The sequence below is a fragment of the Mangifera indica genome, chromosome 12 (assembly GCF_011075055.1).
Source record: "Mangifera indica cultivar Alphonso chromosome 12, CATAS_Mindica_2.1, whole genome shotgun sequence".
NCBI lineage: Eukaryota > Viridiplantae > Streptophyta > Magnoliopsida > Sapindales > Anacardiaceae > Mangifera > Mangifera indica.
This window is the reverse complement of record NC_058148.1, coordinates 10,894,706-10,911,702: the sequence shown is the minus strand read 5'-3', so window position 1 is coordinate 10,911,702 and position 16,997 is coordinate 10,894,706. Positions and strand designations below refer to the sequence as shown.

Sequence of the window (16,997 nt, the reverse complement as noted above, 5' to 3'; positions counted from 1 at the left end):
ACAAAAAGTATGAATCCTAAAACAAGTTTTTGGTCTCTTTTAAGCCTATATGCTTGTTTTAGTAATGATACGTTCTAAAAGCTTCTAAATGCTCAAAAAAGAAATCTTTTTAATTCTTTTACATATATTCTCTTTTTTTGGGTCTATTTTGATAGAATTTATTTTACACTTTGACCCATCCATATAAGAATATATCACTTTTTTCATTGAAAATTAAAAATAAATTTTTATTTGTTTAAGGTACTATATATATCCATTAGAAGTAATTAAAATACGTAATAGATTTTTTTTTTTTGGCCCTCTAATGTCAATTATATCATAAATTTTATATTTATTTATCTTAAACTGACTAGAATAGAATGAAAAACAAAACATTTATGAACTAAATAATTACAACTATTATAAATGTATTAGTCAGATTGAATCGATTAATTGCAAGCAAAGAAGCATAAAAATAGGTATTTATAAATGATTGAAGTACTCTTCAATTAACACCAGAAACAAACTGCTAGATAAAGCTCATTCCTTAACATTAAACCACAGTTTCAGTAAATTCTGTAGCAGCAAAAATGATAACTGGGTTGAGTATCAACAGCAGATATACTAGTAGCACTTCATTAAGCTATTACAACTATGTTTAGGCATCACAATAAATCACTACATTTTCTTCTATAGTAGATGACTGAACTTAACAATATATACCATGTTTTATATTCATAGTAGCTTTGGCTTTTGGATCGATCTTCCCACCTGAAATATGAAATATTGTTAGTGTTGGTGAAAATGTGTTAGTCTGCATTGAATCGAAAAGGGAAACTAAATAGAATTGATAAAAAGGGAACACAATGCATAAAATTGTATATTTAAGCTGTAATTTTGCAGACTCTAAACTATTTAAGATTAGACCTGGCAACATCCGAAGTTTTGTGAGTTTTATCGATTTAAAAACCACTGAAATAGGATTAAGACAGTTTTTGAAAGAGAAATAACATCAAATTGAATTTTGGAAGAAGGAAAAAAGAGCAATTCTTGTGTTTGTCAGCAGAATCTATACTAGACTGATAGAGTCATTTTGAAGGAAATTGAAAGCTAATAGCGCAAATATAAAGCTGTGAACCAAGATATTGATGTGAAGCATGATGCAGGCTCAAAATGGGTAAAAGATTTGCTCAAAAGGGCAAATGGAAAACTTTGTATAACAATGGGGTCCCTAGAACAATTTCCATAAACTGATTAACAATCAAAAGAGAGGAAATCAATCATGTTTAGATGCATGAATCATGAATGAAAGACTCTAAAGCTAAATTGTATAAGAGGTAAGAAGATTTGGAAGAAGGCTGAGGCGGAGCCAATTATTTTTTTACCAAATATTGGCATTGACCCTGCAACAACAGCAAAACTTGCTTCTTTATAAATCTTTGAAGTTATGCCCTTTTAATATTCCCAGTAAGACCAATGAATCTAAACAAAAGCCTGAAATCTCATACTTTCTCAAGGCTTTTTTATATCAACTGCAGACATATGTTGAACATAAAAAGTGAACGAATTTTCTGCTAAGCTTTTCAGATCTTAACATTTAATATTAAAGAGTTTCATTAAGAGTTTACTTAAACTTTAAGGTCAAGTTTGAAGCCGACTTCATGTTGGTGTTGAAATGAAAAGGACCCATTAAACATAAAAACTAAGCGGGTTTTTGTTACAAATTCAGTACAAAATATAAGGGGATTAACTATATTTTTTAAGGTCGGTAGGGGCAAAGAACCCCCACTCAGCATTTGGTGGCTCCATCCCTCAATTTACATCCAAAAACAAAGCACTAGTTTCAAAAGATATACCTTTCAAGTGGCAGAGGCTGCAAAAGTACTAGAAGGATCAACAATTGGGGAAGAAGAAGAGTCCCTATTTTTTGCACTAGAATTAGCTTCCATATTATGCGTTTTTGATGAAATGCAAGGGAACAAATTCTTCTCATTACAAACTCCTTGGTCATAAAGAAACCCCTTAAAAACATGGCCACTGATGTTCACTCTACCCACATATCCAACCTCATTATCTTCTCCATCACTAATGGAAGTCACACTTATGCACCTGAAAACGGCCGGGGCCTTCACTTGCCCCGGTAATGCCTTCTTGAAGCTCGCATCTGTTTCGCCCCCACAAAACAAATCCATATCACATTTTTTCACTAAATTTCATATGATTATCTAAAGACACACGTTAAGTACACTATAATAAGACTAAAAATTAGTGTATCAACACATCAAAAATTGTATTTCTTTTATCCTTTTATGAATCGAACTGGTGTCGAGTGCCTATGGCCACATGCTGCTGAGACAACGCAATTTCATAATAATTAATAAAGACTCGAGTTTATTTATTTGTTCTTTTTTTTTTTTTTGGGAAGTATTTATTCATTTATTTTTGTTTAAATAGAGATAGGATTTTGAGCATACCTTGGGGGACAGAGCCGGTGAAACAAAGAGTGGGGAGATGAAAATCAGAAGAGGTGGTGGTGGTGAGATTGTCAGAAGACAAAGCTGGAACAGGAATTCTTGACCTTTTAGCACCAGAAGAAGAAGACGCAGAAGCTGAAGACCTGCCGTCCATAGCGAGCTTCTTGTCTCTGCGTTTTGAAGCTGGGATCCAAGTGCTCCTCACGTGAGTAGCGCAGTCATAACCGCGGCTCTTGCAGCAAGTCCTACACCGGCTAAAACTGCACTCTTTCTTGGCCCTGTTGCCGCAATCTTTGCAAACTTTCATGAAGTTTTGGTTTTCATGATCATCTTCTTCTTCGTTATCATTATCATCTTGAGCATCATGAGCTTTGTTGTTTTCATTAGTGGCGGAATCATGACGTTTCTTGAGGGAACTCCAGAAGCTGGGCTCGCCAGGGGAGGCAGAGAAGGGTGGTGGCTGTTCATGAATGTGATGGTGGTGGTGGTGGTGGTGGCAGGAGGAGGAGGGGGTGATGAGGAGGATGTTGTGGAGGCCAAGCAAGGCAGAAGAGGCGTGGTCGGGAGGAAATGTGGGGTGGTGGGAGAAGAGAGGAGGAGGAGGAGGAGGAGGCCATTGCTTGGCGTTGCTGACGGTGGTGGAAGGTAGAGTAGTGGAAGTAGTTGGGGTGACCGCAGTTGGTAGTGGAAATTGCGCATTACCTGAATTCACCATCATTCTTTCTACCTCAGCCTCTTCATTTTCACTAATTCATATAGAAAATTTTTTATTTCAATATTTCTTTTTAATATTTGTCAATATTAATGGTGGAGATTTCAATTTCAATCACTAATTAAATTAGCCAAAGAGTGTATATGAAAATAGCCCATATCTAGGGGTGTCTATAATTTGATTCAAATTATAAAATCGAATCAAATTATTTAAACATTATAATTTGATTTAGTTTAATTTGTAAAATAGTTTAGTTTAACTCAATAAATTTATATGTTAATATTATGTTTTAAAAAATTATAATTCGATTAATTTTATTAAATAATATATATTTAAAAATCTATAATTTTAATAATTCAAACTGTGATCTAAATCGTATTTTTTTACTTTGGTTTAGTTTGATTTAAAATTTAAAATAATTTAGTTTGATTTAAAAAATTTTTTAAAAAAAGTTTTTCTGATTGATTTAAAAAAACTTTTATGCTACATTAAACCAAATCTATACGTCATTATAAATTAGCCAAGGAGTGTATACAAAAATGGTCATATTCAAAGAGCTAAATTCGAATGAAGTTCTTTGTTATTAAAAAAAAAAAAATTAACAAATTTGTCCATGTTTTGATCAAAGTTGATCATATTCAAATCTCGCTTATTAACAAAACTAATAATGTTTTGCTTAAAATAGTCTTAAAAAAAGTAGCTTATGAATTGGTTTTCATGTGATTCGAGTGACAACATAATTAATTATTCATATAAAAAAGGCCAAAAGACTTGTTCCCATTTAAGATTTGATGTAATTCTACGGTCTTATTTTCTAATTTTCAAAAACTTAAATATTTACTCATAAGTCGATTTTTGTTAAAAATTTTAGTTAGAGTTATGGGTAAAATAATCATTTAATAAAGAATTTTAAAAAATTAAAGTTTCATCACATTTCTCCTCTATGTTTAAAAATCCATCATTTATTTTATGCGTAAAATTTGAAAAATAAACATTTTGCTCATAGGGTTTGTAGTTTTACTTTACTATTACTCCTTCATTGATTAGAGTTAACCAACCTTCATACCAGCACTTCTCTCTCTCTTGGACAATGACGAATAGTCGATGAAAAGACAAAACAGATCTGTGCGACACACAAATCTTTTTCGTCTGGATGATGATTCATCATCGTCCAAGAGAGGGAAGAGTGTTAGTGTAGAGGTTGGTTGGCTTTGGTCATTAGAGGAGCAGCAACAAGACAAAACTACAAACCCTAGAAAAGAAATGCTTATTTTTCAAACCTTATGTGAGAGAAAAATGATAGATTTTTTAACATAAGGGAGAAATGTGATAAAATTTTAATTTTTAAATTTTTTTTTATTAAATAACGATTTTACTTCTAACTTTAACTAAGATTTTTAACATAAATTGACTTCTAGGTGAGTATTTAAGTTTTTGAAAATTGACGGATAAAACTTTTGATTTACATCAAACCTTGGGTGGGAACAAGTCTTTTAGCCTATAAAACAAAATTATTTTTTAAGTTAACTCTATCTCATTCTAAAGGAATATTTTGAATGAGAAATTCTAGTGCTGCAAGCATTACTACCATTATGTTTGAATTGAACCTGTGGCTTCCAGAATAGCATCATTTATCATTATTTCCACTCATATCATAGATTAAAGGTTCAAATTTGAAATATTATGCATTGCTATGTACTTGAATTTTTTTTTTTTTCCTTTTATAAAGGTCTTATGTTGAGTCTTGTCATATAACCTTTTATAATAAAGTTTTTATTTTCAATAAAATTATCATTTAATATATATTATTATATAATTAAATAATTTTAAATTAAAAATAAAATAATATTAAATCACATAATGATACATAAATATATACTCATAAATATATATTTATTTATGTATTTAAAATAGACATATATAATATTGTTCTTATATTTTACTTTTAAGAATTTTAAATGTCAATATAAATGCTTTCTTTTCAATAATTTAAATTAAAAAAAAAAAAGAGTGAGGCTTTTCATAAACCATACATGTGTTTTTCTCACCCACTTTTTAAGTGGACCCATTATTAATTTTTTTTATTTATAATACTATTTAATTACATAATAATATATTATTAAATATTTAAAATTAAATACATATAATATTTTTTATAGTCTAAAACTGGTATAAATTCTTAATTATAGGTCCAATATTATGAGAATTGATTCAAAATGTATAGTATTTGAAATGATATATTTGTGATAAAGAAATAGCAATGAATTTGAAATTAACAATTTTGCAAATTGCAAGCTAATCATATCCCCTTAATTAGAAAAATATTAATTGTGGGTATCTTTTACGAATTTAATAATTAAACAATTCATCATACAAATTTCACACTTCGAAACACCCATTGCGTCAGGTCATGTTAGGCTGTCGGACCCAATAAGGCAATAATTGAAGGATTCATATTTTATTGTAACTAGTGATGGAGTTATAATGTTTAATAATATTTTAATAATTATAATTGTAATTATATATATATATATATATATATATATATATATATATATATATATATATATATATTAATAATTAAAATCACCTATCATAATTATATTACTACTATATATATAATTAAAATATCAACCAAAAATCTAATTAGTCATTATAATTAGAAAATTTTCATTGAAATAATTTTATATATATACACACACAAATCTTTCAAAAATTGAGTAATTTTTAATATTCAAAAATGACCTTTTAAAATTAAAATATAATAAAATATTTTGAAAAATTATATTAACCGGCACTATTAGGAGATAAGAATCGAAAAATGACTCATTTTACTTTTTAATTTTTCACCAAATGACACTTATTAATGGTTAATTATTTTACTCTTTATCTTCACTCCTCTCTATTTTTATCAAATCTCAAGTTCTTCATTGAATTTCAAGCTTTTAATTGAATTTTTCCATCCTTATCATTTTTTTTTTCATTCAAGGCAACATTCTTCAACCCCTATTCAAAATATAGATAATTATCATGGTATTTATTGTTGATTGAATCATGTAAGTTGGTTGAAACCCTAGATTAACAATTTAAATAGTTATTGGGTTTTAGTAGCTACAATTCTAATGGAATCTATGGGTTTCAACTATAAAACTAAGGATTTTAAGTTTGTAATTTATAGTTGAAACCCTTAATTTTCGATAGAAAAATAGAAAAAAATGGCAATGAAACTATATGTACTCATTTTTTGTACATAATTTATGTACATAAATGAAGTGTCATCATGTGATTAGATATTTTTTTATCATATGGTGATACATGTTTTAAAATCACCTAATTGTATGATGACACATCACTGTGTATATGAATTGTGTACTAAAAATGGGTACACATAATATTACTCAAAAAATGGTTGAAAAAAGGATTTCAATTGCATTAAACTAACAAAAGTTTGTTCATTTGGTCATATAAAGAGTTTCAACGAAAATAGGCCATAATCGACCAACTTTTGTTTAATACATTTAACAAATTTTTGACAAATAAGGTGTTTTAACCAAATTCAACTAAAATTTAAAACTCGGACTATTTCCCTTGGTTTGTTTCTCTACTTGTGCTATATAGGAAATGTCTAATTATATTACATTTAATTGCCTAAGGTAGTATAACTATGGTTAAATATGTCACATTTAATATAATATAATGGCATTTACAAAATGTTATTAAATGTGGGTAACAAGTTAAAGGCTTTGTACATATAAACTAGCACACATAAATTAAGAAGCAACAGGGGTAGTACGTGAGTATGAGAATCTACCCTAATAATAAGTATACGAGTAGTAAACACAAGATTAGAAGGTCATATTGTCAAGTATGTAAATCTGTTAATGACATTATTAAAGCAAATGTGTTTAATCTAAGGTTTTTTTTTTTAATAAGAGTTTTATCATATGCATGTCTATCTCTAGTGTTAGGAACAATCGAAGAAAAGAAGTTTATTAGTGTTATTCTTAATCTTTTATACCTAACTATAAGAAGAATAACCCAAAGTTTTAATCATAATCAAATATAAATATTTATATACTCAAATTATATATAAAGATGTAAACCTAATAAAATTATAAATGATTAAAATTTAAAATTTAAAAAGATGAGCATGGTAGAGGACAAGTGTATGGATAAGATTGTTTGCAAGGGCTTGAATAATAAGGCAAGAAAATTAGGTAAAACAGCACAAAAAGATAAAACATGAGGCTGATGTAGGCGTTTGTTTCAGAGAGCCCAACAAAGCAGTAATAATAGGGGGCTGTATGGTGGACCAGCCTACTCCTATTCCTAGATGAGAATAAGTCTAGACTAGGGGCTACCCTGACCAAACCTAAATTAGCCTATCTCCTGGCCTTGCCATATTTGCTTCTATGTGGTCTGCGTCTGCAGCCTACCTACTACCTACTACCTACTGGGCTAGTGAAACCTGGGATAGGATAGGATAGGGATAGAAAAGTTCAGTGGATCAAAAGTTATCCTTACCTTGGTCTTGGGCTATGGACTTGACCTGGCACTACCAGAGAGAGATGATGATGAGTATTTTAAATTCAATTAGTGTCAAGTTTGATTGGGATGATATTTTATTAAAAAATAAAATATTATTTTAGAAATATATTATTCAAAAGTTATTGAATATAATTTATTATATTATATCATCTAATTTTTTTAAAATATAATTATTTTAAAATTTTTTTATGTTTTGATTATATTAATTAAAAATAAGATTATTTTTATTTAAAAATTAATAAATAAAGATATAATTATAATAAAAATTAAAATTATTTTGATAATTTTTTAATATTTAAAGTAGAGATAGTAATCAAATTATCTTTTATATTATTTATTATATCATTATTAATAATAAAATATTACTAAAATATTTTATTATTTATAAATCATCATTGATAATAGAATATTATCAGAATCTTTATTATCAAAATCTTTTATTACTTATAAACCAAACAAAATAATATAAATAAGAAATATAGATTACTAAAATAATTTTTAATTTTTTCGATCAAAAGCCTTCTAATTTTTTAAGGATAGGTAAAAAAATTAAATCTATAAGGATTTTTGATATTTTTAATAACGTTTTCAATGATATAGATACAAAATTTAGAAGTTAAATTTTCTTATAAAGTTTAGCAATCTTGCAAAACTTTCTAATAAAAATATTGAAATTCGATTAGGATAAGTAATATATATAAATTTCATGGGTTTGGTCATCTTTTAAAATTTGCAAATAAACTACCACTAGTTGAAATTTATTATATTCTATACGTATATCAATGTTTAATATTTTTTTTTTTGTTTAATTTAAGAATTCACCCAAATTTATATTTTCATCTATGAGGGTAAATATGTAATATCGAAAAAGTTATCAAACAATCCTAAAGATTAACAAAATTAGTATAATAATTATATATCTAATTATTATGTCTTAAATTTATATATCCAATAAATACAACAAGTCTTAATTTAAAAAAAAAAATGAAAGAATTCTTGTAGAGATGAGAGGCTAATACCTACAAATTTTCTACACGAAATGACAAAAGAGTATATGTTAGAAACACATTTGGAATGCATTAAAGCAATTTAAATATTTAAAATATTATATAATAAAGATATTTTTTAAATGAGAAATGTTTAATAGAATTTGCCAAGTTAAAACCATGCTTAATAATCAAATCACACTTTATATTCATTTGATTAGATTTCTTTTATTATATAGTTGGGATCATTTTCTTTTAAAAAAAAAAAAAAAGTCTTCAAAAAATTGATACGAAAGAGATATTACACTTTCTTTGAAGTAATATTTGCCCCACTTGAATTCATGGTGCGATGTATGAGGGTAGATTAGAGCCAAATACACAGTTAAAATAAGTGCAGTTTTATTCTACTTCCAAGCACACGAACATACAAAATTTCGAAGTTTCCTTTATTTCCAGATATATACAAGTATTATAATATCACACAAACAGAAATCTACAAACACTGGTACATGTTAGAAGTATGGCAATTGAAACTTTTGACACCATTACAAAGATGGCAAAAAACCCAGAACCTTTTAAATCTCATTTCATGCCTACAGATCTCTGGAACATGTTTATAACAGATCCGGTGTACCCCGTCTATCCCTCTCTGATATGACAACAATGTTTTTGACATGCCAATGGGGGATGAACTGCAACCACTTCTCAGATTCTCTAACAATGTAGAAATGCACAATCAAATTTGATAAAATACTCGTGAAATGATTTCATCACCGGTTTACCAGTGCTGCATGCAGGGCAGATGGCATAACGAACTACCATGGTTCAGAGTTATTACTGATAAATGTTTTGATGCATGAGAGCTTGCTCAAGCCTTGCTCCATTGAAATGAGCTTGAGGCGTACCATCAATTTCTCCACGGCATCATCCTCCAAGGCGCTAGTTGGATTGGATGGTGGCTTTTGTAGTGAAGAGCTCTGTAATGTTGATAAGAATTCTTAGTCTGTTCGTTACAAGATACAAGTCATTTAAGTCATGTGCAGAAAATTCTACCTTTGCTTCCTGATACAACTTGAGATATTCCAGAGCTTGCTCATAAAGTCCACAATGATAGAGAAGAATGCTGTAATCTCTTAACTCATTGACATCCATTTCTAAGAGAATAAGACGCTCGCATGCTGTAACAATGGTAACAATTTCCAGATAAAATCTATATATATGCCAGAGCAATGCATGAAGAAAAGAAATGAAATGAGATAAGAAACAAAATTAGAGGAAAATATACAGTGAGAGACAAAGCAGGAAATAATTCAATCATGTTAATTAATCCTCTCTATTCAGTCAATATCCGAAAAATAGAAATAAGTTATTTATAGGGTTTAGAAATTTACTGATATAAGTAAAGGAATAGTAACTCAACACAAATAAGGGAGAAACAGATGCAAAATTTCTAGAATAAAAATAACTCCTCTTTCCTTAAAGTGACTTCTATACAAATCTTGGTTTTGAGAAGCGAAGAAACAATGAAGAGGAGAAGAGAAAGCAAAGATGGGATATGTAAACAAAGCTCTACTCCAAGTGTTCTTTATCTTCAACTTATCTTTATGTTTGCTTCAACTCTACTACAAAATCTAGAAAATAGATCAAAACATTATAAAAGTTAGTAATCAAACTTAGTATACAAAATGGCTAGGAATTTCTTCCGACAACTCTCAAAATAAATGCAAATTGTTAAAAAAAGTATATAGCATACTACATTAATAACTCCTTTCAGCACTAAATGTGCAAAACCATCATGGGTCCATAATGGATCAAGTTCCATCTCTATGGCTTTACATGAAAATATCTAAACAACATCATGCCAAATATATCTTGTTTTTCTGGATCACATTCTTGCATAATCAGTGTATAAGTACAAAAAGGAATTGCTAATCACTTTTATTATCTTACAAATACATACCAGCTAATGCACGTCTCATATCCCCAAAGCATACAGTAGTCCAAACACCACGCTCTAACCTGTGTTTAGCAGACTTTGCTGATGCATGCTGTAAGCCACTACAGTAGAAAATTGACAAAATCAGAAAAAAATAAATAAAGCCCAGAAGGGGGGAAGGGAGAAGAAACAAATCTCATTGGAGATTAAAAAATTTATCTAAGAGTTTCCATATAATCAAAGATTAGTTTGCTACATAGATTAAACTACCTGTATTCACTGTTTAATTGTTCAATGCAGTTAGCAGCATGTGCTGCCCTTAAGAATAAACTCTGGGAGAAATCATGTTGAAATGGCCAGAAAGCACTCTTTAAATTCCTCAAAATCTGCACAGCATTGTGTAATACTGTGAGCAAATATAAACTGAAGCAGGCATTGCCATACATAAACCTAATAAAGAGCCTGAAAGATAGCAGCCATACCGTTAATATATATAGGAACATCTCACAAAGAATCCAAAAAAAAAGTCAATTGCATAGAGTTTATTTGATATTGTTTCTTATATGAAGGGCATTTTTGAGAATGCTAGCAATGATATGCTAAACTCACATGAAATCACATTACTATGTTTTCTCAAAATGGAAAACCTTATTTGAATATCTTTGTATATCTAATTCTAGCATTTAATATGTCAATGATTTCCATTTCTATTCTATTCTAATTTTTTTTTATAACCCCTTCAGGTATGTTGGAGACTTAAATTAAAAAAAATAGAGTCTCACATCTAATAAAATTAAGTAAAGTGAGTGGTATATAAATGTGTGGATTGAACTTTAACACAAGTCAATTGGTTTTGTGTAATATGAATTTCGATCTCTACACTTATAAACTTAATATATTTCTAACATAGTATTAAAACATGAGTCAAACAACAGATTTAATAGCTTAAAGTGTTCCTGAATATAAGTGACAATGCACTCAGCCAAAAACTAACTGAGCTAAACGGCGAGTCTAACAACCTATAGTGGTTACACTTGAGCGAGGGTATTGAAGACTCAAATAAAAAAGAAGAAAGTTCTACATCTAATAAAATTAAGTGAGTGATATATAAATGTGTGGATTGGATTTTAACACAAGTCAATTGGTTTTGCGTAATATGAATTTCAATCTCTACACTTATAGGCCCAATATATTTCTGACAATGTATCACACATTATTAATTTTGTAAAACATAAATGAATGTCTAAGCTTAACTTCATTTCAAATGCATTGAAGTGGAATTATGAACCAAAGTCTCATAAATGCATATGAATTTCATGAATCTTGTGAATATTTAACATGCCATCTTTATGAGAAATTAGAGTATATGCATTAGCAAATTAGTTAATTGACAATTGTCAAGAAAAGCAACTATTACACAAGCATTGATCTAAAACAGCACCATACTGTATTTTTTCTTCAATTGAATCTTACAGGGAAAAATACCCATGATCTATGTAAAATGATCCAACAATGAGAATTAAAAAAAAAAAGAAAGAAAGAAACACGAAAAATCAATAATCATTTCCAAAGCCAACTAACGCATCTATGACAGACATAAAGAAATTTCTAACATTTTCACAGTAAAGTGCACACATTCAAATACCATAATGAATCTTTAGTCTACGCTCCTAATTTTCCATAATGCAATTTGTCATATGTGAATTGCAAATTATTACTTTAGCTCCTTAGTACCATATTGGTCTAATAAATCTAATAAGGCAACAAACTGAAAGTGGGAGAGATATATGATCCCTGATTTCCACTTGAGCTTCCAACACAAGTGAATCCCCTGTTGATTTGCTCATTAGTTCCAGAAAAAAGTTATCATGACACAGATATTTGCTCACTTACCATTTTACCCTTTCTAAAATAAAAAAGTAGGAAAAATGAAGAATTCAATCTTTCTTTAAGAAGTGAAAGCACAAAACTTCAAAAAAGATGTTTTCCATCCTTTCATTCTCCAAAATTTTATATTTATCATAAGAAATGATACCAAACACATTTCTACTGTTTTTATGTTCAGATATTGCTTTTTCAAAATAAAAAATTTACCATTTTTATTAACGCATTTTCAAATTCTCAGAACACAAAATCAAGCTTCTTATTCTTATCTATAAATTCATTTTTTTTTAATTTCAAACAAAAACACCAAATAAAATGTATCTAGTAACTCAACTTAACTTGAGGTTTGCTGAATACAGGAAAAAATATATATACTAATGTGAGCAAGCATACAAAATTACCTTCTCCAACAATAATTGCACAGTCATAATGTGTGGCTGATCAGATTCCTTGCTCTTCTGCTTCTGATATCCCCTAGGAAGTCCATGAAGATCAAGAGGGAATGCTATCTCCACATCAAAATCTACAAGGCCCCATAAGCGAAGCATTTTCAAGATTTCTGAGTATATAAGCGACAGCATAACAGCAGAGCCCGAGCGATGTGTTAAAACCTGCTCATGATGCTAAGATAAATAACTGAAATTCCCTTATGATAATTTTTCTCCAATGAGGAATATAAAATTATCGAGAGAAGAAGAATTCCATACTGAGTGAAGATATAGTGCCCTTGGATCTATTTGATTACTCACAGTGGTTCTCCGGAAACCCTAACAAGAAATCATCAAATCAGTTGTAAATATGCTCCACTGCCTGAAAGTACACTATACACTATACACTATACACTACACAGCCAGAAAAGCAAAAACTTAACAAAGAATTCTTACTAAATATGTTATCATATACTAATCACAATGAAAATTAAATAAATATTATTAGAGTTCAAATGGACTTAGCTATAAGTAAACAAGCATTACTGAGATCAAACACACAACACAAACATGCATGACAATATTAACCTGCTAACCACTTATACTTATAAACTTCTAAGTGTTATAAAAATATAAAAAGGTACTCCTTCCTCTTATGCATTTCTTCTTTGAGTAAAACTATAACTTAAAAAACATTAACACGAATACTAAATTAACCACTGTAAACATGTCTATCAACCTTTTTATCAAACAAATATCTCTCTATGCTATCCAAAAAATTTTCTCGTGATGAATTCAAAGATGAGTTATAATGAGGGCAATATCCCATGGAAAGATCATCCAATCGCTCGATGAAAGCATCTACAGGGAGAGGAACTGATGAATGTGATATTAGGGAGTCATCCTCTGCTGCTATATGAAGAGCCGTTTTACCCAAATCAACACATCTATTAATGCTAATACTGGTCTCCCTTTCAATATTGGATAATTTATTGATCTGAGAGCAAAATCCCTCTCTAGCCTCCTGTTTAAACATAAAAGAAGAACTGAAATTAAAGAATTTAACTTTCATAGAATAAAGAGATATAAAAAAGTTCACATATTATTCAATTTACTCATCCCACTGATATAATCAGAAAGTACAAACATGTATTTCTGGTAAAAACAATGGCAAAACACAAGTCACCTGGTGCACAAATCTAACAAACATTGGCTTATCTGTTGTTATTTCTTTCATCCTTTTGGAAGATACAATGCACATCAATATGAGCAACCAGTAATATTTCTCAGTTCACTATGAAAAGTAATTAACATGCCTTTGACTAATAGCAAATAATGGATACTTAAGTCCATGAACAAGTTCTCCGTAAATTAGGTTCAAACCCTTCATTAACTACAGTTATAAGATTCACCAGAGTAGACATATATAAACAACATAATTCATATAATTCTCATGTCTGTAAAAACAATGTCATCTTCCTTTTTCTTCATATTGAACATTATCTTTTCATTTACAGTCAACATCATCTACAATTAGAAAATAGAACATCTGGTAGAAGTGTTAGCTATAAATCTTCAACAAATTCTTCAGGTGTTCAAGTATCTTTCATGCATAAGATTAAAATCACGTTAATAAATTTTTTTTAACTTCTAAAGATTCATCTCTGTTCCTGACTAATATTGCCTAGTAATTTTTTTATATATGAATGTCATTTTTCACGTGTAATTCTTACCATGACAAGCACTTATAAACAGATATTTTAGACTTCCACAGATTAACTGAATTCAATAATGAAAGTTCTGGAATGACACCGAAAACGGAACCCTAAATACAAAAGATAATGCGAAAGAAATATGGTTCAAATTTGCTTATATTCAAGGTTCTATTGATAAAGATTCCAAGTAACATTAAATTCCAGAAGAAGTTCTGAAACAATCAGGATTCTTTTCATTTTGCAAGGATTAGATATGGCTACTACAATATAATATGGAAACTAGAAATTACAGAAATACAGGACCGCCCTGACACTGGCTTATTAAGAACCAGGCCACAAAATGTGAAAACAGAAACAGTTAGGGCCTATAGGTCCGGCATTATATTTTACTAAAATGATCTAGTATTACAATTCTTATTTTGTCATTAGCTTGAGGACAAATGCTTAAATATTATTAACCACAGAAGCACAGAACAAATGCATGAAAAATCAACAGACCCAAATAACAAAAACTCTTAAACTTTGCAAAATAAGATAAAAATTAATCTCCCAAAAGATAAAAAGCATCAAATTTCATGATAAACATAGATTTTGAGATTATAAACATGACTTCGCTACATTATTACTGAAGAAATACACAAACCAACAATCTAAAATACCAAAAAAGCAACAAACCCATATGGAAAAGTAACAGATTACACAGAATCATATGGGGAGTATCAATCTGATTCATTAAGAGGACCAAAGTTCCTGAAAAACAGTCATGCTAGGATTATAAATATAAAGAAAGCAGCTATGTAAAGCACCAAAAATCAACAAACCAGGACAGCAAGAACATTTAAATTTCACAACAGCAAAATATAAACGTTCTTCTGACTCAATATAAACCTAAAAATCCATGAAAAACATACATTTTAATGTTATAAACATGAATTTGCTACAAAGATCCACGATATAAAACATGAAAAATAAGCAAACCCAGATAGCAAATCACTTGAATTACTTAAAATCACAAGAACATCATGATGGTTCAATGAAAGCATCAAAAACATTGAAAAACAAACATCTTGATATTATAAATATAACAATACAATGCAAAAAACCAAAAATCAGCAAACCCAGATTGAAAATGACTTAGAGTACAGAGATGAACAGCATCAATCTAACTCAACAAAGGCATCAAAATTTAAGAAATTACAGACATGCTAATATTATATACAACAGGACCCACAATGCAAAACACTACAAATCAACAGACCCAGATTGCAGAATGACTTAAAGTACAGAAATTCAGATGAATAGCATCAATCTCGCTCAACAAAAGCATTAAAATTCAAGAATGTAAAACACCAAAAACCAACAAACCCAGATAGAAAAATCACTTAAATTACGCACAACCACACTACAAAAATTAATCTGACTGAATAAAAGCATCAAAATTTGTGAAAAACAGACACAATACCAGGTAACTATAACAAGCCCCCCACAAACCTTACACAAAAAGACAGGGAAAAATTAATGACTCAATAAAAGCATCAAAATTCATGTAAAACAGACACATGTCTATTATTAATATATTAACACCAAAACCAACAAATCCAGAGATAAAAGCAAATTACACACACACACACACACACACACACAAAAGATAAAATTCAATCCGTTTCATTAAAAGCATCTGAAATCATGAAAAACAGAAACCACAATGTAAAGCACCTCAAAAAAAAAAAAAAACAGTCAGAAACCACTTAAATGAAAAATAAAAAAGAAAGATAAAAGTTAATCCTACTCACCAGAAGCATCCAAATTCATGAAAAAAAGGATACGTTAATGTTATAAATATAACACGACCCATAATGAAAAACTCCAAAAACCAACAAACCCAGATAGAAGAAACACAAGTTGCGGATGAACATAAATCAATATAATCAACGAATTACTGAAAAAAAAAAATGAGAATGATTACTCTAGCATAGGTTGTATCGATTCCAGAGGAATCCAAAGCGTCGTGCAACGCCAACTTCAGCTCACTCGCGGCATACGGCGCATGGAATCCACCACGGCACACTACTCGGAAACGCGTCGACAAGGAGAACGACGGCGAAGGATATTTGGAGAAATTTGGAAAATGACAAAACGACAGTGCAGCGTTAAACGAAATATTCATGATTTACAAAGAAGGAGATTATGGAATACAAAATAGTGGGAAAATAAACTCTAAATATTGAAGGGAGGAGGAAGAAAGTGAAGGTTTTGCTTGGTACAAATGATTGAAAAGTAAGAGAAATTAAAGATATCTAGGGGATGAAGGAAAGGGACAGAGATATGTGGATTT

At 29.6% G+C, this 16,997-nt stretch overlaps 2 protein-coding genes across 2 annotated transcripts; both read right to left on the bottom strand.

Annotated features, from left to right (window-relative positions):
- Positions 1-445: 445 nt before the first annotated feature.
- Positions 446-3,225, bottom strand: LOC123192418 (protein LATERAL ROOT PRIMORDIUM 1). The gene is made up of 3 exons (XM_044604959.1): positions 2,454-3,225; positions 1,836-2,143; positions 446-750 (listed from the first exon to the last, which is right to left on the bottom strand). Exons 1-2 carry the CDS (start codon positions 3,169-3,171, stop codon positions 1,839-1,841), a joined length of 1,023 nt encoding a protein of 340 aa, XP_044460894.1. The 5' UTR covers positions 3,172-3,225; the 3' UTR covers positions 446-750; positions 1,836-1,838.
- A 5,899-nt stretch (positions 3,226-9,124) lies between these two features.
- Positions 9,125-16,997, bottom strand: LOC123193050. The gene is made up of 8 exons (XM_044605822.1): positions 16,629-16,997; positions 13,687-13,971; positions 13,227-13,286; positions 12,921-13,130; positions 10,906-11,021; positions 10,660-10,757; positions 9,753-9,877; positions 9,125-9,676 (listed from the first exon to the last, which is right to left on the bottom strand). Exons 1-8 carry the CDS (start codon positions 16,827-16,829, stop codon positions 9,515-9,517), a joined length of 1,257 nt encoding a protein of 418 aa, XP_044461757.1. The 5' UTR covers positions 16,830-16,997; the 3' UTR covers positions 9,125-9,514.

Bases quoted from the DNA above. Each gene is read 5' to 3' on its own strand.
- LOC123193050 (XM_044605822.1), bottom strand. From the start codon at position 16,829: ATGAATATTTCGTTTAACGCTGCACTGTCGTTTTGTCATTTTCCAAAT. The intron at 13,131-13,226 runs GTATGGAATTCT...CATCATGAGCAG, and splicing joins GGGCACTATATCTTCACTCA to GTTTTAACACATCGCTCGGG. The intron at 10,758-10,905 runs GTAGTTTAATCT...TTTCTACTGTAG, and splicing joins CAATTAAACAGTGAATACAG to TGGCTTACAGCATGCATCAG.
- LOC123192418 (XM_044604959.1), bottom strand. From the start codon at position 3,171: ATGATGGTGAATTCAGGTAATGCGCAATTTCCACTACCAACTGCGGTC. The intron at 2,144-2,453 runs GTATGCTCAAAA...GGGGCGAAACAG, and splicing joins CACCGGCTCTGTCCCCCAAG to ATGCGAGCTTCAAGAAGGCA.